Raw genomic sequence first — 24,163 nt, 5'->3', positions numbered from 1 at the left:
ATCTTTCATGTGCCTCGAAGGCTGGCGCCGGCGCAGTGCATGTGTTCATGCTGCTCTCACACGACCGTCCTGTAATATGTAGACACCTTCCTTCTCTCCTTTCTGTATAGCATATTTTCCCTGCTCCCGAAATGGCAGAGGCAGTGTGCGGGCCATCGAACGCCCTGCAGCAGTTCAAGCAGCAGACCGATGTCGATCGAACGCTCCAACAAGACCGTCTCGCCTCTCGTCAGCATCCAGCACAAGCCTTTCGCTCCCCTAATCCCTATGCTGGCGCTTTGGATCCTGAGTTTGAAGCATTCCAGGCTGCACACAACTTCCTTCCGCAAGACAATGGGCTCCAATTTCAGAGGCCCGCCGGCTTGGGCAGCCCAGCTCAGGCTCAAGCACCATCATGGGCAGCCGATTTCCAGCGAATGCATATATCTCAGCCTCCACCGAACCCACAGCAGCACTCCCAGCCAGCACCGACCTCTGCGGACTGGGCACAAGACTTTCGAGCCCACGTAGCACAAGCAGCACCACGAGCACAGAACTCTTCGCCTTCGCCGCAAGCATTTCAGCAAAGAGCCAGATATGGACTGAATGGCTTTCAAAGCCAATTCTCCCACCCATTTCAGCCCAGTTATGCTCCCGCTGTGCAGTCCAAAGGCAAAGAGCCTGTGACTGAGCAATTCGATGAAGCTGCTTTTGCTGCAGCATTTGATCAGGCGCGGGATGACATGATGGCTGAGGCTGCAGAGGCGGAGGTGGAGGCGAGGAACGTGGCACAGGAGCAGGAGCCAACAGCACAGGAACTGATTGATGAGGTCAATGCTGAGAAGTTCGAGGCTCTGGTGGAGCAAGCAGCCACGGAAATGCTAAGAGAGCCTGGCCATGATCTGGACATGGAAGAGTACACGCCGCTGCACATGGCTCACAGTGGCGGCGACGTAGAGTACGAACCAATGCAGACCGCACAGCAAGAAGAGCAGCAAGAACAAAAAAAAGCGCACGACGACGATGCGCTTGCTGCAACAGCAGAAGAGCTTCTCGAGAAGGTGAAGCATAATCAATCGGAAAAATTCAAGAACAGCCAGTTCTTAGGTCTCATGCGGAAGCTGAGAGATCGTGAAGTGCGAGTGGAAGGCGACAAGATGGTCGAGACTGTTAGTCCTACCCATTCTCCTCAGCCTCCAAGCACGCCGCATTCCCATCACAGCGACCACGCCCTGACTTGCAAAGTCCCCGCGTGTGGCCTTGCTGATCACGAGTTCGATCATTGGGAATCAGGATACACGTGATAATGCCCAGGCAAATGTGCACTGCTAACGTTGTGAGTAGGAGAGGTCCTCCTCCACAATCGCCACAGACACGACACTAAACGCCTCTAGCACCACCACAAACCCTTCGGAGCGTGTCCATCATGGCAAGCCTCAGCCGACGCCTGTGCCACTTGACACGAGACCGCCGGACTACGGCATTCCGCATACTGAGCAGGATCATGATATGGGCAGGATCGACCCTCGCGATGGGCAGGAAGTCGTTGATCTCTTGAATGAAGGAGGCCCAATCACAGATGATATTGGTAAGTCAGCAACATTTCCTTCACCCAAGACTCGCTGGTCTGATCATCTCCGAGCACCAAACACTTCTGTACCCGAAATGCTTTATGGACCATATGGCTCCTTGTCGAAGCAAACAGCACCTTTCGGCGGCGTCTGAGAATACATGCTGAGCCGTAATGCCAGCATACGATCCCTCTTTTGCCGAATCCTATGCGAGCGCATCCCCAAGCTGGACTCCGTTCTAACATCTTGTCCTGCACAGACGCCGAATTCCTCATGACCAGCCCATTCTATCAGCCATGAGAGGAGCCAGTATTCCTGACTGCATCTGCAGACACGTCTCAACAACGCTACAAGCCTTGGCCAAATGCATATGTGCACAGCACGGCCGCGGGCTGTTTCTTCAAGCATGACTTGAAGGTGATGACTTGAAGAATGTGCCAGCGGCATGTGAAACGATGGATACGACTTGATCTGGTCAAGCATTTGAAAAGCGCAGCATGGAGTAGTGGCATTTGCATGGAGGGATGGTAGCATTTCAAATTTCCATTTCGGAGGAAACCCCAAAATTGTACTTACAGCAACGTCGAACAACTGGGCACAAGGTTGATTATGCCATAGGAGGAGGAGAGGCTGTAGATACTGAAATTCCTGATGAAATCATGAAGAAAATGTTCGAATCGGGGCCGCAGCATTATTGTATCAAATTGGTTTCGTAACTTGGATTTTCACTTCGCTTCTGTTGATGTCCATTGTGGCTTCTGCCAACAACTGAGAGTGCTCAGAATCGCTCACGCTTCAAGTCACGTTCATCCATCGGAAGCCATTCATTGTAGCTGTGCGCAATGCCGAAGGTCCTGCACCTGCAGGTATAATAAGCCATTTCAGGAGGCAACACTACTTCACAGCCAACTTGAAGCCGGACGGATGAATCTGAACGCTAAACAAGCCTTACGGCCCTTCATAATATCTACTGAGCTACTCTTGCTTTCCTATTCTTAATACAGCAGCAGCTGCAACAGCTTCGAAACCCCAGCAGCAAAGCAGATGGACCTGCACTTCCATCTACGAAGCGAACGTGAATCGAAGAGCTGACCAATGATTATGATACACGCCTGGGATCCCAGCCTACTACCTCATGCGTTCTCAGCGCCATTTAAGATGCTTTCCTTCGTTATGCCCGAAAGAACGCCATGCATGAATTTCATTCCCCATATGCTCTCTTATGCTACATCGACTTATGCGAAACCGAAATACTCGCTACCGGCAGTGATGGCGGTATAGAGTTGGTGTCTAAGGTGTTCGTAACTTTCGTACTCGGGCAGATCAAGCTCTGTGGAAGCCATGTTAGTGAACTGTAACTGTACTCGTAGGGAGTTTGATGACATGACTTACGATTGAAACAAGTGTGACTGGATGGCAGCTTCTCTTTGCTGCTGAAGTCACGGTGAATGTTGAACTTGGAGAACCCATTCATACCCTCAAGCTCTTTGAAGCCGTTGAGCGGTACTTTGCTGGTACCAGTAACGAATTGAAGAAGCTTGGCTTTCTCTTCCTTGTCGAAGCTGCGAACGGCGCGCCAGAACCACTGCACCTGAGGTGAAGTTTGCTGATAGTTGTGGTACTCTGTATTGTTCTTCCAGTCGTCCACGTCGATGTCTGGTAGACCTGAGATGAGGAGTTCCAATTCTTGCTCGTTGAAGATGGAGACGAGCTCGGCCGGGATAATGTCGTGGAAGCCTTCCAAGAAGTTGTCCAACTGGCCTTGTACGGATTTGATGAGGCGATAGTCGACAACAAGTCGAACATACTCCTGCTTGTTCTCCTCGGTGACGGCAATATTACGACCATTGGGAATCAGGTCGATGGTCTCCGTGACGCCGAACTTGTCAACGTCCACGGAGAATGTCTCGAAAGTGACATCAGTAATGTCGTTCTCCAAGATCCACACCAGCGACTTGTAGTAGTCCAAATCAAGCGATTCCATGTCTTTGAGCGACACAGACTTTCCGAGAATCTTCCGGTACACTGCTCGGCTGAAGTGACAATCAAGAACACGATTCTCATAGAGCGCTTTGCCGATGACGCGACCAATGAACTTGAAAAACATCAAGTGCTCAGGATTGATCTCGCTCAAAGAATTCGGATGGAAAGTAGTCCGGTCGGCAGCGACAGGGTTGAACAAAGCGTAATCCGGATTGAACATCTGTCGAGCCATTGCTGCGAACCACTCACGCGAGACGCCGCCCGCATCAATGCCTTCTTCACCGTGAAAGCGGATGTTGAGCTTGCCGTACTTGATTTCGCTGGGGCTCTTGTAATACAAGGACTTGAACGAGTCGAGGAAGACCTGATCGCGGCGAATGTTGAGCTGGAGCGAGGGGTGAGCAACACGGACTTCCGCGCGGCGGTCATGAAGCTTGCGGCTGAAGTAGTTGCGCTTGTTGTCGAATTCAAGCACTTTCGAGTTCTTGGCCAAGACTGACAGGTTGCCGTTCATGAGCTTGGGATTGTTGCGAATGAGCTCGTTGAGGACTTTGCGGTGCTCCTCGGTGAAATTGAAGAAGAGCGTATCCATACGTACGACTGGTGGGGGTGTGCTGACCTTCGTCTCGGCTGGTGAGGTGATGACAGCGGGAGCTTCCTTCAAGGCGCTATTGCGGCAGACGACCATGAGGGACTCGATCAATGGAAGAAGAATCGTTGCGACGTTGACCATGTTCCCACGCTGACGAATGGCAGTGAGGCATGCACTGAGGCTGTGCCACAGCTTTTCGAAGGTCGGGCTCTCATAGAGCGTGGCCAGGATGTCTTCCTTCAACTTCTGCTCCACAACAGTGCCGGTGACGTTTGTGCTCTGCGGAATGCGCTTGGGATCGAAGAGGTGATCTAAAGCAACCAGGACGCGGAGCAACTTGCGCTGCTTGGATCCAGCAGCAGAGAAGCTCGCAAGCGCCATGCCTTGAAGGTCGGTCCCAGTTTGAGCTGCTTGTATCTGTGTAGCAAGCTCTTCGAGATCGCTAAGCAACGTCTGGCCAAGCTCTTGGGCTTGACGTGTAAGCTCCTTACCGAAGACCTCCTTCGCACCAGGAATTGCTGAGAGATTCTTGATAATATCCAGCGTATCGGTGAAAGTCTTGCTTGGGCACTCGCGTGCAGCCAAGATATTGACCACAAGACCGATATTCTCATCAGGCACCTCAGGCGGCGTGAGATCTTGATGCTTCTTCTTCGTGGCTGGCACTTCTGGCTGTGCCTCGGTTGCTTCCTTTGGCGCTTCAGTGCTGGCACTTGTCGCAGCAGGAGTCTCTGCGGCACCGCTTGTGCCACTGGACTCTGCCATGGCGACATCTGTGCTCGCAGATTCTTGTTGTTCTTGATTCTCAGAAGCCTTGTTGGCAGCCTCTTGTGCTTCCTTTTGGCGACGTGCGAGAATCGAAAGAGGTCCAGTGACGTCCTTGAGCAGAGATGCTAAAGTCTCCATCACAGCAGCGTTTTCCGTGATCAGCTTGCGGTCAAGAAGAGTCAGCAGAGCATTGAGAGGGAATTTCGCAGCCTTGCTCTCCTTGCCCTTGCCCTTCTTTACTGTCTTGGCTTTCTGGCTAGCGGCAGTTTCGTGCTCACTGAGGAAGAATGAAGGAATGCGAGGATTGTCGTTGGCCAGTGCATTGAGCGTACCGAGACATTGCTGAACAATGTTCAATGGCGACAGCTCAGTGGTAGGTAGAACATTTTGCTGGTCTGTGAAGCTGCGCTTGAGAGGCTGTGGCGTCTTCGGTGCAGACGGTTGCTTGGCTCTAAGTGAGAGCTGAGCAAAGCTACGCTCTACTGCGTTGACATCTGCAGTCCCGTCTTGCAGGATCGAAAGCAAGATGCTAATGACCTCTGCGCGGTTTTGGGTGTTCTTGCAGATGTCGGACAAGATGCCGTGCAAGTTGGCCTTGGCCTTGTGGTTGAGAGACACAAACATCAGTCGCAGAAGGGTGGCAATGCCAGCCTTGTCAAGCATCTGAGCAACAGGTCGTCGCTGTCTGACCTCACGAGTGGCTTCCTCCTCACGGCCAGCATCTTGGCCGAAGATCGCACGAGCTCCGGCGACTTCGAGATGGCGTGCGGCGCGACCGCCATCTGCGCGAGGTCGTCTGTCTCCAAAAAGCGCTCTGGCCTCAGCTTGAAGATCTTCGGGCAGCGCAGCAAGGACCGTGTCGTCAGCATCAAGAAGCACAGCTTGTCGGAGAGCGGGATCAAGCATAGCCATGAAATCGGCGTTGTTCATGTCTTCCGCCTGAGCAGGAGCGGCATTGCCTTCCTGCTGTCGACGTCTTCTCTCTTCAGCTTGCTCGCGGCGGCGTCGATCATGCTGCTCGGTGCGCAGAAGCTCTTGCTGGAGCTCACGTGGAAGCGCCTCCAGGAATGATCTATCGATCTCGCTCGGTGCTTCCTGGGATTCTGCTTGTTGGCTTCGCTGTTCAGCATATTGGGCCATGATCACTTCCTCTCTCAACTCTTCTGGCAGAGCTTCGATATACTCCCGATCGATGCCCAGACTCGTGATATCGAGCTCACGACCCCTAATCGTCATGGTAATGCGCTCTGCTGGTGGCTGTTCTGGCTCCGCTTCTGGTTGTTCTTCATCGGCTGTGCCCTCTGGAGCATCTTGTTCTATGCCCTGCATGTCGTTATCTGCCTCTGCTTGGGTGTCGCCTTCTGGTGCCTGCTCAGCCTGCTCTCGAGCACGAGCTTCAGCTTCTTCGCGTTCCTTCGCTTCACGTTCTTCGCGCTCCTTCTTCTCCTGGGCTTCGCGCTCCGCCTTCTCTGCTTCCATCTGCTTGCGCTTCTCCTCAGCTTCTTTCTCCGCAGCAGCCTGGCGCTCGGCTTCCTGCTCCTCGCGGATCTTCTTTGCCTGCATGGCAGCCGGTACCAAGGTTCGGAAGATCATGTTGAGAATCTGAAGTGCCTTTTCTTGAAATCTCCCAGGGAAGAGCATGCGAGCTTCTTCTTGCCAACGGGCTGAAGTCTGGCTCGTCCGGAACTCGACTGCTTGCGCTTCGACGTGATGGCCGCTGCCACGCTCGTGCACTCGACCAGTCAATGGATCTGCCCAGCGTCCAAGTCCGGCGTTTTCTCGCCAGCCGCGTGTTGGGTCAATATCAATCATAGCCTGTCCGCCGAGACGTGACTGAACAAACATGGGTGGGAGCGCACCAAGGCCCGGCATCGCACCGGTGTGAACCACAACATCAATGGGACCAGTGTGGCCATTCGGTCCAACAGCAGCGACCAGATCCTGTAGCACATGATCGCCCTGGCGTGGCACGAAAGCTCGTCGTGCGCCAGCGAATCGTGTGCCTGGGAAAGGCTCAGGAGCCTCGCGGTCGCGGTTGTTTTGTCCAGCAGCCCCACCACGCTGCAGCAGAGGGTTTACGCCGTCCTCATCTCGGGGGTTGGGGGTAGCTCGGTGTGATCTGCTGAATGCGCCCATTGGACGCAATGGGTCTCCGCCGATCATACCCATGATCTCGCCAAGCCCTCTGTGATGATGGTGATGGTGATGGTGTCCACCTCGAAGTATTGCCTGAGGCGGCTGCACGTCCCAGGTCCAACCGCCATCTTGATCGTCGTCATCGTCCTCTTCGATCTCAGGTTCAAAGCCGTAGTCTTGCTCGTCTTCCTGGTGTTCGTCATCCTCAGGCGGCATGTCATGTTAGAAAAATTCCTCTTCACCAGCAGCAGTCCCGAGGTCGATGCGCACAATAGGGTCTCGATCACCAGCTTCAGAGCCATCTTCTGCACCAATGTGTCCGACAAGCCCATCCGGAGAACCATCCTCACCAGCAGCACCATGGAACTGGAGGTTCATACCTTCTTCCTCCCAGTCGCCTTCGTGTTCGCCAAGGCTGGCATTTTCGTCGTCACCAGTGATCTCGTCCATGTGGTCAAGGAAATCATGGCCATGCTCGTCGTCGTCGTCATCTACATCATCCTCATCATCCTCATCAGAATCGTCGTCGTCGTCATCCTCGTCATCCTCATCGTCTTCGTCGTCCATCATGACATCGATCTCCATCTCGACATCGCCTGGAACACCTTCGATATCGCCCATATCGTCAAGCTCATCCTCGTCCTCGTCGCTAACAACCTCGCCGTGGTCGGCTACTTGCTCCTCTTCATAGTCCATACCATCGTCGTATTCGTCGTAGCCCATCTCGTCATCGTCATCGTCCTCATCGTCATCTTCATCGTCATCTGCGAGCTGATCAGCGAGCGAGGTGTCACGAAGAAGATCAGGAGTGTGTTCGCGATCATCGTCTTCTTCATCTCCCGAAATCGAGGTAGCAGAGGAGATTTCGTCTTCCTCAGTACTCGTTCCGGGCTCGGTAGAGGAGGACAACTCTGCGGACTGGCTCAAGGTTACTCCGAGGTCTGTAAGTTGCTTGAGTGGGCCAAGTATATACTTGACTGCGCGCTTCGCGTTCGGAAAGTTCAAGTCAAGCTCGGCGATGGCAGAAGTCAGGGTGCCAATAAAGTTCTTCTCGTACATGAGTCGGCCGATCTGCTGATGAGCGCTGAACGCACCGGCTGAGACCACATTCGCTCTCTGCTGGTCAACCTTGCTATTGAGCATACGATTGAAGAGTTCTCCAAGGGACAGGAGGCGTGAGTAGCGGAGGTCGAGTGGCTCAGCGGATGTGACTGCTTCCTTGAACGTACGAAGTGCATGCTCCAGAACGAATTTCCTCACAAATGTAAGTTCCGGCTCTTGCTCCGAGAAGTCGGCGAATGAAGGTGCAGCTGCCTGGAGCTCGCTTTGTCGCTCTGGTGTCTTCGTGCAGAGTGCGACCAAGACTTGAGTGGCCCAATTCGATGTTGCGGCCTTTTTGCGATGTGACACGTCATCTCGGTGCTCCAGAGTTCCCACTGGCATGAGTGCATTGAGCAAGTAGTTGAGCGTGCCGGCACGCGGCTTGGAAGGCGTTGCAGGCTGAGCTTCCGACTTGCGCGAAAAGTTGATGAATTCCATTTTTGTCTTATTGTAGGACGCAAGAAGCTCAGCAAGACACTGAAGGATGAAGCATCGATAGATGTAGATGGTGTGCTCCTCAGGCTTGAAGACAGGCTTACTATTCTTGGATTGATCAGCAGTCGATACTGCCGCCGCGGTCGAAGCGTTTGCTGGAGGCGGCGTGGGCGTGGGCGTGGACTCGGACATCTCAACATCAGAAGATGCACTGCCAGAGGTCGATTTGTCCTCGTCTTCTTTCGATGCTGGTGGAATGTTGTCCTCCAGAACTCTGTAATTGGACAATTCACGAAGCAAGAACTGGACAACGCCGTCGGTAGTTTCAACCACTGGCCCCTTGGGCTCGGGCATCTTTTGCTGTTCTGAAGCGTCACCATCGATAGTAGGCTTGGCAGATGACGACTCAGCCTTTGGCTTCGGTTCTGGAGGAGTCGAGCGCTTCAGACCGATCTGTTGGCCACGATTTGGATTCCCATCAAAGCGTGTGATTTCGACCATCTCACCAGTGATCTCGACAAAGATCTTTGGGTTGCGAATTGCCAAGTGGGATAGATTGCGGGTGTACGTGGTGGTGTCCAGCGCCCTGGAAGATTTGTGATGCGCCAACGCAACACGAATTTCGGCTCGCATTATTTGGCGCAAAGTGTCATCATCTTCAATCATATGACGCAAAATAAGCATGAAAGATGCCTGAAGCTTCTCATCGACCGATCCTGCGAGTTGTCGGATCATCGTGAAGAGGCGATTGAGAGTAAGCCTGTCGGCAAGACGCATCGCCAGCTCCCGCTTCCGAGTGAGAATGACCAGTACGCGAGAGACGGAGAGTGCCAATGAAGCATTCTTGCCAACTTTGGGCAGGAGGCCGACAAGAGAGCCAAAAAGCTGCGAGCGAAGATCCTGAGACACAATCGCTTGTGGTTCTGGGAGCTCCTTTAGCGGCTTCAGCGGGTTGTCGGCAGGAGGAGGTTCCCACGGATTTTCCGGAGGCTGCTCGTCCTCTGCAAGAACTCTCTCGACGATAAGGAGCACAGTCTCGATCCAAGGCGCGTCGGCTGCCTTTTGATCCGGACCAAGCTCCACCCACTCAACAAGACTCTCAAAGTTGTCCTTCAACTCGTCGAGTGACGCCTCAAAGAAGTCGCGGTCTTGCAAGATGAGTGCAACAAGATGTGCGTAAGCGTGAATCTTCGAACCAGATTCCTGGCTGGGTTCCTCAGCCTTCAGTGATATCAGTGAGGACACCAATGTCGTGCTAATTTCAGCACGAGTGCTCTGCTCTTCGCTCGATTTCATGACTGCAGCCTGGATTAAATCAGCAAGCTCGAATGCGATATCTCGCTGACTGCTCAGGACGTCGAGACAGCGGTCGATGAGATCTGCGCGCAAGGCCTGACGCTTTTCGTCAAGGTCATCGACTGTAACGTAAAGTTGGCGAGTCTCCTTCCCCGGTATATTTTCGATACTGTTGAGTACGTCCAAGGCGGCAGGATCGTTTACCAAGGCCACATCTCTCATATCGCTTGGAATGCGACCAAGGGTTCCGTAGTTGTCGTCATCAGACATCGTATCGTTGTCAGAAGAGGGCAAGACTTGTGCTTGTCCGTTGTCATCCGGGTTGACGACTTCTCTATGGAGACCTCCGCTCTCGCCATCGCCGGCATTGCCCATCTCAACAGAAGCAGTCTCATCCGCAGAGGTTGTTGAGACTCTGGGCTGTGATCGTGATCTCGCTTGACCAAAGCTCTCTGAGGTTGTGACCTCGTTGCTTGGTGTCTCACCATCGGGAATGGGGAATCGGGGAACTCTTGGGTCCTTGGCCCGCAACTCGCAATATTGCTCAGCCTGATTGTGAATATGATTGCATCGATAAAGTGCTTCCTTTGCAAGTGTTTTATTGAATTTCGCTGCGAGCTCTTCAAGGCCGGTCGTATTCGTGAGCTTGAATTCAAGCTTGTGTGCGGGCACTCGGCGATAGGCATTAGCCTCGCGTCTCAGAGCACGATCTTCTCCCTCGGCTTTCAAGATCATACGTAAGATGTCAACAATTGATCGCATGTTGGCGTCTGTGAATTTCTCAAGATCTTGAGAATGCCAAATGTCATTGATCGCAGGCAAGACCGCGTCACGAATCTCCACCAACAGCTGGCCTGGCTGGAAGTAGTCCGGCAATTTGTGGTCTCTGTTGTTGATGACGCTAGATTGCGGAGCCTCATTGATGCATTTCGAGCGCACCACTTGGCCGTAGAAAGTCAAGATTGATTGGATGGCGTCCTTGACAGGAGGCTCAATTTTGTTCTGCTCTTGCTCCTTTGCGAGCAATTTCACGAAGCGAGACAGATAGTCATTCAGCTTCAGAAATCCTCCAAGCACATAGAACTTCATCATCACCATGGTCAAGGCTTCTTTTGTGCCAAGACTCTCCATCGAGTACGAGTTCCGAAGCAGCAGTCGACCAATCATGGTCAGCATCTGCGAGACATATCTAAGTTCTAGAAGTTCCTCGTCGGGCTTGTTGCGACGGACGTCGAGGCCCCAGATCATAGTCTGCGCAAGATGTTCCGCAACCACCATTGCATGCTGCTTGAGCGTCGAATCGCTACGCTTAGTGACTATGGCCTGACCGAGCGACTGGAAGAATGACTCAATGCCCATAGGCACCTGGCTGAGCAGATATCTGATCGCTCGAATGTTCTTGAGTGCGAGGATAGATCTGCGACTCTCGTTGGAAGTCGAGTCATTCAGTCCATTCGAAGCGGAGCTTTGAGAGCGAGAAGACTCTGTCCGATCATTGGCCACTTCCACGACGCCGTTGGCGTCAATACGCCGCATGACAAATGCTTTGGGCTCAGTTCGTATCTTCTGCTGCTCCGGCATGTTGCGTTGCAAGAGAAGATTCTCCCAAAGACATGCAGCGTGAAGCTTACTCAACTCATCGACCAGCTCAATATAGACATCTGTGAGGATCATATTCGTGAACAGATGATTGTTTTGGTGCCCATGTCGAAGGGTATATGGCGGCGGCGCCAGTGTTCGTCCAAGGATGTGAGTAAGCAGATGCGTATTCAACAAGGACTTCACAACAGTGGTTCCGTCTCGTCCGTCAGGGAATGGAGACTGTCCGGCCTCATTTAGATTGCTGAACTTGTCAAAAGAGCTGTTTCGGCTTTCGTTGCCAACGAGATCCTTCAAACCCAGAACAGCCAGCTGCGTTCTTCTGACGATGTTAGGCAGCACCAAAGCATATCGAGCTTCGCACATAGTCTTCAACACGTGGGTGATCTTTGCGAAGAGTGGAAAGGCCACCAAGTCGTAAGGATTGCTTGGCGTCATGGCCAGGTCGAGCAACAACTCAGCACCGGAATCATCGCAGAAGAGCTGGCACATGCCATTGTTGTGAAAGAAGCCGTCCAGGAACTTGAAGCACGCACTCAAAAATGGCACCGCAGGCGCCCGCTCGTGTTCATCCTCCAAGTGGTCATCAATCCGTACTTCCGTCACCTTCGACGGGAGGAAGTCGCTCTTGCCTGCAAGGGCTTCGGCGTACGCGTCAGGGGAGGCTCCTCTCAAAGCAGCACTCCCACCTGAAATGACTGCTTTGTCGTCTTGCAACTCCCAAAGCTTCGCACCAGCAGACTTCCGCTCTGCCAAAATATGAGTCAGGTCTCGCAAGCGCTTGAGCATATTGAACACCGCAGCCATGATCTGCTTCTTGAGTCGTGGTTGGTGGCGGCTCAGTTCGTCAAATGCGTGGCCAATAGTAGTGGCTGTCTGCGACTCTTCCTCCATGGCTCGTACGTGAGCTGGCGAGAGAAAGATGTCGAAGTATTTGACCAGGGCACCAGATGCCTGGAAGAGCTGCATGCCCGACTCGTTCAAGCAGATGGCCCCAAAAGCGGTGGGCACATCGCTCATGACTTCGCCGACGGGAAGAATGCCAGAAACAGAGGGATACAATGGCTCGCCGTCTTGACCCGCCTCAATCTTCGCAGTCTCAGAAGGAGGAATGATTTCTCCGATCTCCGGGAGGTCAGCTGGGATGTGTTCTCCGGTAATGGATTCCAGCAGGCTCTTGCTAAGACCAGCCTCGCCAATGACCTGATAACTCGTGGGTTCGTTGTGGATGAAGCTGCTGACGATGTTGACGGCTCCACTCCATACATTCGAGCCAAATAACGGAGCGTTCTCGATGACGTCCTTGAGCGCGCCCAAGATCTGCGGCGTATCAATCAGATTTCGCAGAAGGCGATCTTGACCTCCACTGTTATGCTCAAACATGTGCACCGTGTTCTTGAACAATTGACGAAGAACTGATGACTGGTGATACGGGATGTCGTAGTCGATGACCTTGGATTTGTGCTCTGCAGGAATCCCATTCCCATTACGCGCGCTCTCCAAAGCGGCTTTGACTTCGAAAGCTGTCAGGTCGGCAATAGTATCTAGACCTCTGACATTGGCCAATGTCTGAAATGCGGTGGGTATTCCGTGGATGAAGCTGTCGAAGAATTGCAGGATACGTTCATGAAAGCGCTCGGCACGAAGTGTCCGCAGCTTCAAGCATTCCACAAGGATGCCAATGATGCCAGCATTGACCATCTTCTCACCATAGCGAGCTTGTCCATTGGACTGCAAGAGGCTGTTCACCAGCTCGAATGTCGCGATGCGCCACTCGGTCTCCCGAAGCTCGGAGTGCTTGTCCGTGTTCTCGTTCTCCCCAAGTGTTGCGATAACCTTCCGGAGCTCGTAATACAGCATACCATGATTCACAGCGATGGAAAGTGCATCAGCTACTTCATTGACTTTATGTCGAGTCTTAGTGAGCGCATCCAGGGTCATAATTACAGCGGTCTCACTCTGGAGCGTGAGACCAGTTTGGCCATTCGTTGCAGGCTGCAATAAGTCGCATAGCTGTTGTGCAAGATGGTAACGACGAGGCTCGTCGCCGTCTGCAGTGCCAAGCCTCTCCTGGAACTTTGACTCGCTCAACGCAAATGCCATGTTTGCAACAGCCAGGAGTCGAATTTCAAGTATCAATTGGGCATCCTCTTTCACAGATGCGAACGCTTTGGCGATTCGCACGCGATTCAGCAGTTCGTATCGAAGCTCGGAAGGAAGATCTGACGCGGCGTCCTTTACCAAAGACCATGCAGGTGTGTCGGCGACCTTCCTGGCAGGGATGTTGAAGAGCTTGGGGGCATTATCGGAAGAGCCGTCCGTCTCGCGGGATTTGATTGGCGTCGTGGACAGATCATCGGCGCTGAAAGATCTATCTGCCACAGATGGTCGGTCGCGCGATGGTCCCAAATTCGACGTCCTCCGCGTCGGCGTAGGTGTCGTAGGAGAGGCTTCGGTAGCTGGCGTAGCTGTAGTCGGCCTCGGTGCTGATACAGATGGCTCGTAGTAAGTCAAGAATACGCCAGACAGCTCATTCCGCAGGCTGGCCGCAATGGGATCCTTGGCGATAGCGACTAGATCAGCTGGATTGAAGCTCGAATGTTGTGAGGACTTCTCGCGTCCCTTTACAGGTGTCTGAGCCAAGCTTGCGCCGGAGCTGTATGGCTTCGGAAAAGGCAAGGCGATTTTGTGCAGGTTGTCAAGGTTGATATTGTAGTGATTGGCGAGAAGCAACGGCTGGGCGCTTGGGTGATGGTTCTTAAATCGAGCCACCTGATAGCGTTGTGCCAGACGTAGTGCCAGCTTCAAGCAAAGGCGCAAAAGGCTGAGTGATGTGGTATGCAGTAGATCGTTGATGTGTGTGCTACTGGCGTACAGGCTACGGTTGCCACAATTTTCAAGCAGTATCCGCGTGAAGTGCAGCACAGCTTCGACCAACTCACGGTCACCCTCTGCAGAATAGCCAGCTGCGTCCAGCTCTTGCGACGATGCTTTCGCAGCAGGATATGGCATACCCTCCTCTGCATCGCCCTTCTCGAGCAGACGCCGCTGAAAGGGCTGCATCTGCGGTCCTTCGTTCAGAGCATATTCCTTGTTGAAATTCTCGAGCACATGGTCGAAGCGGTCGAGGAGTGGGATCCAGTGATACAGATCGCCTCGCGGCAGCGGCCAGTGCTGCGGGAAAGTGTCCAGGCATGCAGGTAATCGGTGCAACGGCACCTCAGTCGCCTTGACCACGAATTCCTTGACATATGGCGATTGAGTCGCCGTGTGCCGCTCCGTGGCGACTTTCTTAATCCTCCCCATAGCGCCAGGCGCCGCGAACAGCGCGGACCTGAGTGGTGTGCCGTATTATACCGCCACCTCTCTCAGCAGATCCGAATTCAGGTGTCTTCCAGTAATGGCTGGGATGGATCGAAGTCGGTGGGTAATGCGCTCAGGCGTGTACGGGCGAGTGGAGATTGCGGGAGTGGTGATGGGGATTTCGATGGACGTTGATGGCTTTGCCAAAGATGCAGGTCGGAGTGTCCGAGCAGAACAGCCTGACGTCACGGACGCGATTCGTTCTCGATGTCGAAAGGGACGGCGGCGGCGGAGGGCAGGGCGAGGCGAGGCAAGGCAAGGCAAGGCAAGGCAAGACCAGGCAGTCAAGCCTTCCAGCAGCAGCAGCAGCAGCAGCAACAGCGGCCTTGAAAATGGATCGTGTCGGCGTTTGCTGCTGGTGAGAGTGTGGAGTATGTGGCACGCGGTGCAGGCGACGCGCTATACCAGACTCTGGCGAATTGCACTCAATCGTGGATCAAGTGTCGATGTCGGCTAGAAGTAGCGAGGGCGCGCGCGAAGCACGACGTCGAGGTGGATGTGAAAAGTGAAAAGTGATGCGTTACAAGACCAGGCGACAAGGCGCGAACCGAACGCTGTCAGTCGCACGACGCACGTTCGACTTGACTTGGCGTGGCTCGTGCGTCACCCGTGAGCTTGCCTTGCCTAGGGATGTGGATATACGGTATACTAGGAATTGGCCCTGTATACACCGTATAATATACCAGTATATACCCGGTGTATACAGGTAAGGGCCCGTGCGAATACCTTGATAACCTAGGAAGTCCGGCTGCTAAGCCTGTATCCAGGCTGTTATCAGCGTATTACATAACTCCTCTATGGGTGTATACCAGGTCTCCGGCCGTAAAGGCTGTATACACGGTATAATATACAATGTGTATACCATATACTGGATGGTGGGCTCCATCACTAGCCTTGCCTTTTAATCAGTCTCGAGCTTGGCCCCTGTGAACCTTACGAACTGAGAGCACAAGCAAGCCGCCCGTGCGCGAACAGGGACCGTGCTCAAAGTTGCTTGACGGTTCCTGCCTACCTACTAGTACGTCTATTGAATACACTTCCCGGCGCGCGCGGGCACTGACGGCCTTGGAACGCATGTGCCTACAAACATCCGTCTCGACCTCCTCCACCCCATTATGCCACGTCGCCAACACGATCACGGTGCATTCTGTGATCCCCAGAGACCAGCGCCTGCTCTTCACATACTTCACACAGCAGCACATCATGCTCGGTGGAGCGAGCCTCGTCAGTCTGCTGTGGGCTGCGACTCCCCGAGACTGCGTCGCCAGAACAATGACATTTGAGTCTTCTTTGACATTTCACTTTATCTCTTCGCGAAAGTACACAATGACATTGTCTTGGGTCCAGAGGCGATCAAGGGTTGGTCCTGCAGGCGAGCTGCAATATAAGTATTTGATCAAGCCCGCTCAAGCCTTCTTGATCCCGTCCAGCAGCAGCCGTCATGGATCCCGCTCTGTCTCCTGGAGAGACGCAAGAGCGCATTATTGGCATTCAATCGGCGCTGGCGCTGATCAAACCTTCATCGCCTGCAATCGGTCGAATTCTCTATCAGACAGCAAGCTCATTGCCACATCCACTATTCGCACGATGCCGCTGGCTCGGTATGTCGTACGTGGACTACGTGTATCTTGCACCAACCATTTGGCTCGCCAGTCGAATCCTCACCTGCAGACTGGCATTGCATTTCTTCCATGCATTTCTTTTTGGCAAGATGAACGGCGATCAGTTCAAGAGAGTCTTTCTCGACCACTCGCAACCCCTTCCACCTCAGGAGAAAGCTAGGGTAGAAAGAATATTGACTCAGCTGGCGGAGTTGGTGACCATTATTTTCACCCGCATGGAGAAGCCGTGTCACGACGCACAAACAAGACCAAATGGATCGTATCGTCGAGACTCCTCTGGAACTAAAAGCATCATAGAACTTCCAACATCTTTGCTGACTGAAATAGACCTTGCAAAATTACCCCCCGAAGCTTTGCTGCGTCGATGGGCAATTGGCGCTGTATCGGTCGTGCACGAGTGTTCTCATTGCCTCTCGAATGCCGTCATCGGGCCGGACTTGGAGCTGCGCTTCGAAAACGATGAATTTCAGGAACTAGGCTTTGCCTTTGAACAGTTCGTGCTCGGAGGCGTGCTTCAGCTTGATCATAAGGGCACATCCAGAGAAAGTCTGAATCTAAGGACTGTACCAACTCACGAACTTCATGCTGTTGCAACCAACACGCCTGTGATCGAGGAACTGAGGAGCAAAGTCCTCACCGTTATTGAGGGCGAAACCCTGGTGCGCATGTTTGACCAGAGTCGGTGGAATGATCATGGCTGATGCTTCAGCTGACCGGCAGATGCAAAGCAGATCTTGATCTTGCTCGGCGTGCTACGAGTAGGTATACAATACGTGTTTCTCATCGTCGGAAGCAGAACTCCATATTCACCATGTCATCTTCGTCATCTACTTAATCTCTCTAATGGACAATCTTGCATTCCTGCTGAAATTTTAACTTCTAAGACCAGCATCGGCCAAGTGGAACACTGCTCTCTAGAATCGGGTGATACACCATGTCAAAGGTCAACTTTTTTCTCTCAAAATTCGGACTGAAGCTTACTGAACGACCAAGCGTGCCGGAACCGAATCAGAGGCGACTGCAAGCGACCATCAACACACTTCGCGAGATTGGAAGATTCGATCGACCTGACGCCTTGAATCCTGATGCATGCACATCGATCTCCGAACTTCTCGAAGCATGGGTTGCATCACACCAGAACATCGTTATTACCCGCGCACACTTCATCAACCTAGAAGATGCCGAATACCACCTCCTCAAGCCAGCCATCATCCTCTTCGAAAAGCTCATAACCAGTCCACAAGCCCTAAAGTTCTGGTATACCCTGCTATACAATTCTCGAAAAAAGATCAAAGACATCCAAAATCTCTCCCGGCTCCGGATTTTCCCTCAAAGCCATCCTCTCTCCTCCAAACAAACCACACGCATTCACAAACGCCTGAAAGAAACCTCACAACACTTCATCACAATCCTCTCTTCTCAAAACAACATCGAACTCACCGGCGACGGCGTAACTTTCACTCTACGCGGGACTCGTTCAACTCTCGTGATCATAGCAATAACATTCTCAGCTCTAACCCTAGCCCTCTCAACAAATTCCCTCCGCGAACTCCAAAAACATTACCTCCGCGTGGCATTAACACTAACTCACGAATTCGCCCACGCATTCCACCTCATTCACAATCCCAACGACTTAGAACCCTTCTTCAACGATGACTCCTTCGCAGAGCTAGGGTTCGCGCTGTTGAAATTTTTGCTCGGTGGTGATGCCGGCTATCAGATTTCCGAGACACCTGGATTCGTGGTGAGGCGAGTTGGGACACACGAGGTTTGGGAGAAGTATGAGAAAGCGGGGACACCGTTTGCTATTACCGAGAAGTTGCCGAGGAGGGAGCAGTGGAGGGTGTCTGATGAGTGGGTGCAAAGGTTGTTTACTGAGAGGTTTTGGGAGGAAGATGTTGTGAGGACGGAGGGCTTGGCATTGGTGGTGGGCAAGAAAGGAGAGCAGATCTCTGGATCGTCTTTGTGCCAGAAATAGCGTATCATCGACTGAATGGCATTTTAATTTTTGTTAAAGAGCTTATGTCCTTTGTGAAGCAGCCTTCCTCTATAGTCAGTGCCTGTAACAGGTTTCGCACGCTGATGTTGTTACATTCGATGACGGGCTGAGGCGCCTCGTGCTTTGATTTTCCAACCTTGACCTGCGAACAATCGTGCAGGAGTGCTTAGCTGGATCGTGATTGCTCGGTCACCAAGAAATGCGTTCTCATCAAACATCCGAGGCTCAATACGAAGCCTGGCACTCTTCTCCTTCAGAATTCGCTGTAGGTCATGCTCAGTTGCTTGCGCAGCGTTGTCTCCGACCTCTTGCCGAATGACTTCCGAAACACTAAAAGCTGCTCGTAACGGACCAAAAATATCTTCAACGTTGTCTGCATAACCAAGCCTCAAGGTGTCAATCCAGATAAAGTAGAGCGTTGAGAGTATAAAGAAGGTCACGCCCAAGAAGATGAGTAGCAGTAGCGAAGAAAAGCCCCATTGATAGTTTGGATCCTGGACCGCTGGTTGGCAGAGACCATGATCTAACATCTCGGTCTGCGATGTGGGCTGTTTTGCGCCGTCGAGAATGAAATACATCTCGCCATTGGGAGGATTGAAAGAAGCGCTGGAAAGTCTGATTTGTTGGCCATCAGGACCCTCTTGTGGTTGGCCGAATATGGACATGTTATCGGTGAAGTTGTTAGTCAGAGATGGTGGGAGCATAAGAGCGGAGTACTTACAAACCACTGCGGTGAGGACGCTCCTGTTCTGTGACACTTCCACGCAGTCGACCAAATTGTCAAGACTGTCGTAAGCAAGATAGCCACATATTGGGGTAGTGTTCATCGCTATCTTGGTCTCGTTCTCAAAAGGCTTGAGCTCCGCTTGATATCCAGTCATGGCCGACACAAAGGTGGGAAAGATTAGCACGTACACAGTGCAATACACAATTGCCAGAGCGACCATAAAGTGTCTTAATGAGCCACAGTGCCGTACAGAGTCATCGAGGTATGCCAAGAATGCCATGAAACTGCCTGGCGCGTACGTGAGAGCCAGGAACTTTTCGTATGACATTTCATAAGCTCTTCGAGATGTGGTAAGCGCTCTTTTGAAGGTGATGTAGGTAAGGCTGATGAATAGAGCTTGTCCAACGCGGCCAATGACAAGATCCCATGCCAAGTCCAAGGACTTGGCAATTGAGTATGAGAAGCTTCCGAATCCCAGATTGATGGCGAACGCGAAGCGAGTGTCGAATAAACCAGGGGGCCTTGTTGTCCAGTAGACGTTACCATTCGCATCGCAGGTGAAGAGCTGATCGCGAGTGGCCTCACTTGTCTTGTGTGGTGCCTTGAGTGGAAAGGAGACTATGCCAGCCAATGCTGCACCAAGGAGTGGCATGCCAAACAACACAGTGACGTCCAGTTTTGATAGCATACACCTTTTCTTCTGCCTCGGTGATTCTGTATCGACTGCGTCGCCGTCGTGGCTGAGGATTTCGCTGCTGAGTGCACGTGCCATAGCATCTCAGGCACTGGTATAAGAGGGGATTCGACCAGTGTCATCGACCGCAGTACCGCGAGCGGAAAGTCACGGAGACTATAATTCATCCCACCAGCTTGATGAAGCGCACGCCGCGCTCTCCTGCGCACAGCATGAAAATGTCAGCCGCGTAGGCATGATCATGCAACACTGCGACGACCATGCTTCGTGTCACACAGTAGCAAACTTCTGGTCTGAGTTTCATAGTCCTATTTCGTCTCTGTACCACTCGACAAGACGCGGTGCAGAAGTCCTGCGATTCAGCGATCAAGTGGGAGATGCCTCGTGTCTCTGGAAGCCAGAATGGAACGACGTTTGGGTATGTCTTCATTCCATGCCTTCCATCAAGCTGACCTTGTCCAAAACCATGCCTCTCGAGCCAATCCATTCACGCAAAGCCTCCCAGTCTTCACCTTCCTCTTCGCCTCTCTTGTCAACCTCTTTGAAACCCCAGGCTCCTGCTACTCTGTCGATAGCTGCTCTTTCGTCTTCTCGAACCCAACGCTCCCATAGCGGCACGCCGGAGGCCCACACGACTCGGTCCATCTGGTCATTTGCCGTGGTCACCGCGACGTAACCGACCATTGCAACGGCTCCGACGTAGGTCATAGTTCCAGCAAAGGCGATCCCGGTAGCCATGCTAGTGTCCATTGTCTGCTGCAGATTTGCGAATGTGGTGCTCAAAGTCAATGCAGCAAGTGGAGCAACTCCTAGTCCGACAATTGGAAATGCTGCTTGTCTGAATGTCTTGGCTTTTTTGAAAGCTGGCGTACAGTACGTGGTGGAGATGATGTCCACTGCCAGAGGCAAGTCATGGGCTTCAATGGCAGCATGCAATGCCGCTTTTGCGGTTTCGCCTGGCACGGCAGACTTGATCTGATCCGGTGATGCTGACGAATATGTGATGGTATTTCCTTTTTGAATCGGTATTGCCTTTCGCGCATAGAGATCGAAGACGTCTGGAAATGAGGATGGCTGATGCAGTAAGCTCTGAAGACTGACATACGCTTTCAGCACTCCCGGGGAGATAAAGACGTCTGGATGACGAACGATCTCTTCTGCCTTCTCAGAAATGGAGCTCAGGATAGAGGCGCGAGTGATTGAGACTGGGTATGCCCTTGCGTTGACACTACCTAGCAGTGCTGAAGTCGCACTCGCTTTCTGTTGCGTACGGGAAATGGGCTTTTGTCGAGTGCTTGTGCTTGGCTCCGATGCCACTCGTTCGTCCAATATAAGCTTGGCCAGATATTCGAGCTGCTCCAGTACGTAGAGGATTCGCTCTTCGGCTGGAATCTTTCCATCGTCAGGCTTCAGCACTGACCTGGCCAGCTCCTGCACGCGATTATGGATCGAAGTCAGATCGGCCGCCTGATATGGCGCGGGCGGCTGTTGTTGCTGTGCAGCCTGGGCGGCGAGATGTCTGATTTGCCGTATGCCAGCATTTTGCGCTCTCGTGCTTCGATGGGCTCGTGGTTGGCACGAAGCTGTGCCAAAGCTACAGTAATTCCATGGCGACTGAGCCGGGAGTCTGATATGCGACGTTCGAGGTCTTCGCAATAGAGACAGGCAGTCCGAGCAAACTGTGAGCCTCGTCCTGGGATGCATTATATCTCGTCTGCCTGGTGTTTGTCCGCTGCGATGGAGTAATGAACTCGCGCTGACTCTTGCGCGCTGCATCATCGCTCGCTCGCCGGGCCAAGACATTTGGATCGCCTCAGGTCAGGCACCTGTGAGTGCCTCCGACTGCATCTCTGCCACCACACTCTCGGCAGCCTTTCTTTATTCTGTCGCCTGCTGGCATTTACTTGTTCACAAGCGCTTCACATGTGCTCGCAAACTGTTCTCCCCGGCAATCTCTAGAATCGAGCTGCAGGCTGAGCGCATAGAGCAAGCAGCGCAACGACAACCTCTCACCATGCCTGCACCACCACCGCCGCCTCCTCCGCCGCCGCCCCCGATGCCTGCTGGCATGGCCGGAGGTACGTTTCACAGCTTTCTCGTGGTCCTTGAGAATGTTTGCTAACAGGCACAAAGGTCCTCCTCCGCCGCCCCCTCCACCAGGCCCAGCTCCATCGAATACCCCGGCAAGACCTTCTAAAGCGGAAGTGAAAGGCAGAGTACGTGTGAAAGCGAGGACTAGAACTGTGTGAAAGTGGACGTGCTGGAGATTAGCTGACGCGGCTTGGCGCAGGGAGCTCTACTGGGAGACATTGAAAAGGGCACGCGACTCAAGAAGGTGGGAGTTGTTAACGACAGGTCCGCACCCATAATCGACAAGCCCAAAGACTCGGGCGGACCACCTGTGGGCGGTGCGCCGCCCATACCTGGAGGCCTACGACCGCCTGCGCCTCCGGGCGCAAACAGAGCGAGAAGCAATAGCGACCAGACATCAAATCCAGGAGCGGGAGCAGCTATGGAGAGTGCACCTCAATTAGGAGGGTTGTTCGCGGGAGGAATGCCCAAGTTGAAGAGCAGAGGTGGTGGCGTGAACATATACGACTCGGACCCAGAAACGAATTCGAAAAAGAGTCCTCCTGCAGCACAAGCGCCAGCAACACCGAAACCAAATGGACAACCGCCTCCTAGGCCTGGTGCTGCGCCTCCTCCTTTGCCTCGAGGAGCAGCACCCACGATACCCTCTGTGGCTGCATTGAAGAATAATCTGCGTCCGATGAGCACACATTCATTACCAGACATTGCGCAAAGTAAACCGAAGCCTCCACCTCCAATAGGCAAAAAGCCCCCGATCCCACCTCCTGCTTCGCGGAAACCATCAGGTCTGGCAATGGGGTCCGTATCGATGTTGAATCTACCGACGACAGACTCTTCGCGGCCGTCATCAAGTCCAGCACCTTCAACAGCACCTCCTCCTCCTCCACCTATGCCAGGAAGTGCTCCCAGACCTCCGCCCGCACCTATAAGTAGACCTACGCCTTCGCCTCCCAGTGCTCCGCCAGCGCCTCCACCGCCTCCAGCTCCAGCATCAAGGATTGCGAGCGTGGTGGAGAATGACAATGAGTACGACCCATATAATTACAACAGCGGACGATCTGTGCCTCCTGCACCTCCGCCACCACCTCCCCAAGCGAATGGACACAGAGAAACGAGCTTAGCAGAACAAGCAGCACGCAATGCTTTTGGCGCGAATCGAACAGCATCGCCCGCTCCCAGTCGACCTGCTCAGCATGCTCCCCCTCCTCCGCCTACGACGCGAGCGCGGAACAATTCAGTACCTTCGGCACCTCCTCCTCCCGCGCCAGCTCCTCCGCCACCGAAAGCGAGCACGCCAGGCGGAATTCCGACAGCCGGTGGCATTAGCATAGGAACTCCTGGGGCCGCACCAAGGATGAACACCATGGACCCCTCAGCCTACACGTTGACAAATGGTACCCGTGATCGAGCGGATTCCGGCGCTCGGAGTGCAGGCCCGAGAGCGGCCATTCAGGATAGCAGGTTCAAGTTCCAGAGCGACGACCAATTGCCTAAGCCACGAGAATTCATTGGTGGACCGAAGAGATACAGAGCTGGACGAGGCAGTTCAGTGCCGCTAGATTTGGGGGCATTCGAGTGACAAGTGTCCGAGGACTTGCAGCCCAAGTCTGCAGCCTGGGAAATTATGGGAAGCGGCATGGGTCTCGAATGAGACGAGGGAAAGACAAATGCGTGCTGTTGATGCAACGCAGGAGAGGAAGTGTGCTTTTTGGTTATTGCAGCGTTCAAGCGGGTGTCTAAATGCATACTTTTCACAATTCCCTTTGAGAAGGGACTTGCCAGCGCTGACTAGCAGCATTGTATGTATCTCTACGCTGCTAGTGTATCCGAACCTCGAGAGGAAGTAGCGAAGACAAGACCATGTCAAATCAGAACGTGATATCCAACAGTGCAATGATGGCTCGTTGAAATCTTCGAATGTGTGCATGTTCGAGAGGCGGCTGAAGGTACCTGTGTAGATGATTATTAAGGTCTGACGCTATCTTGTGAAAGAAACGGCCGAATGTTTCGCCGGCTCCGACAGCGCGCGTCCTGTCGCGTCACCCACTTCGACCCGCCAAAACATTCAACGACAGCTCAGCAATGGTGCATATTCGTACTCGTACGCGTCAAATGCCATAAAAAAGTGTGCTGGTCACATCTCACATCCATAGCGAGGCTCAATGGCGACTCGCACCAAGAGCTTCTTCGACCAGGAACCCAAGAAG

The 24,163-nt window shown here is 53.1% G+C and overlaps 5 protein-coding genes across 5 annotated transcripts; 3 read left to right on the top strand and 2 right to left on the bottom strand.

The window, feature by feature from the left end:
* Nucleotides 1-995: 995 nt before the first annotated feature.
* MYCFIDRAFT_213553 (uncharacterized protein) lies at nt 996-2,233 on the top strand. Its single transcript, XM_007923714.1, has 3 exons — nt 996-1,315; nt 1,374-1,567; nt 1,810-2,233. Exon 1 carries the CDS (start codon nt 1,092-1,094, stop codon nt 1,281-1,283), a length of 192 nt encoding a protein of 63 aa, XP_007921905.1. The 5' UTR covers nt 996-1,091; the 3' UTR covers nt 1,284-1,315; nt 1,374-1,567; nt 1,810-2,233.
* Nucleotides 2,234-2,482: 249 nt separating this feature from the next.
* Nucleotides 2,483-14,766, bottom strand: MYCFIDRAFT_86240 (uncharacterized protein; the record flags this gene model as incomplete). The annotated part of the gene is made up of 5 exons (XM_007922474.1): nt 2,483-2,880; nt 2,943-6,896; nt 6,951-7,214; nt 7,410-10,008; nt 10,159-14,766. 5 exons carry the CDS (start codon nt 14,764-14,766, stop codon nt 2,786-2,788), a joined length of 11,520 nt encoding a protein of 3,839 aa, XP_007920665.1. The 3' UTR covers nt 2,483-2,785.
* A 94-nt stretch (nt 14,767-14,860) lies between these two features.
* Nucleotides 14,861-18,423, top strand: MYCFIDRAFT_170670 (uncharacterized protein; the record flags this gene model as incomplete). The annotated part of the gene is made up of 14 exons (XM_007923713.1): nt 14,861-15,032; nt 15,099-15,162; nt 15,189-15,254; nt 15,281-15,328; nt 15,356-15,455; nt 15,530-15,539; nt 15,580-15,698; nt 15,733-15,749; nt 15,777-16,261; nt 16,290-17,127; nt 17,166-17,194; nt 17,239-17,267; nt 17,330-17,344; nt 17,389-18,423. The coding sequence occupies 14 exons, from the start codon at nt 14,861-14,863 to the stop codon at nt 18,421-18,423; spliced, it is 3,027 nt and encodes a 1,008-aa protein (XP_007921904.1).
* A 1,715-nt stretch (nt 18,424-20,138) lies between these two features.
* Nucleotides 20,139-21,577, bottom strand: MYCFIDRAFT_210008 (uncharacterized protein). Its single transcript, XM_007923712.1, has one exon. It carries the CDS (start codon nt 21,567-21,569, stop codon nt 20,292-20,294), a length of 1,278 nt encoding a protein of 425 aa, XP_007921903.1. The 5' UTR covers nt 21,570-21,577; the 3' UTR covers nt 20,139-20,291.
* A 144-nt stretch (nt 21,578-21,721) lies between these two features.
* Nucleotides 21,722-23,826, top strand: MYCFIDRAFT_86239 (uncharacterized protein). The gene is made up of 5 exons (XM_007922473.1): nt 21,722-21,943; nt 21,999-22,081; nt 22,156-22,741; nt 22,814-22,982; nt 23,064-23,826. Exons 1-5 carry the CDS (start codon nt 21,880-21,882, stop codon nt 23,533-23,535), a joined length of 1,374 nt encoding a protein of 457 aa, XP_007920664.1. The 5' UTR covers nt 21,722-21,879; the 3' UTR covers nt 23,536-23,826.
* Nucleotides 23,827-24,163: the final 337 nt, after the last annotated feature.

Source organism: Pseudocercospora fijiensis (assembly GCF_000340215.1).
Source record: "Pseudocercospora fijiensis CIRAD86 unplaced genomic scaffold MYCFIscaffold_1, whole genome shotgun sequence".
Classification (NCBI taxonomy): Eukaryota; Fungi; Ascomycota; class Dothideomycetes; order Mycosphaerellales; family Mycosphaerellaceae; genus Pseudocercospora; species Pseudocercospora fijiensis.
The sequence above is the reverse complement of the archived record's forward strand: the minus strand, read 5'-3'. Positions and strand labels throughout refer to the sequence as shown.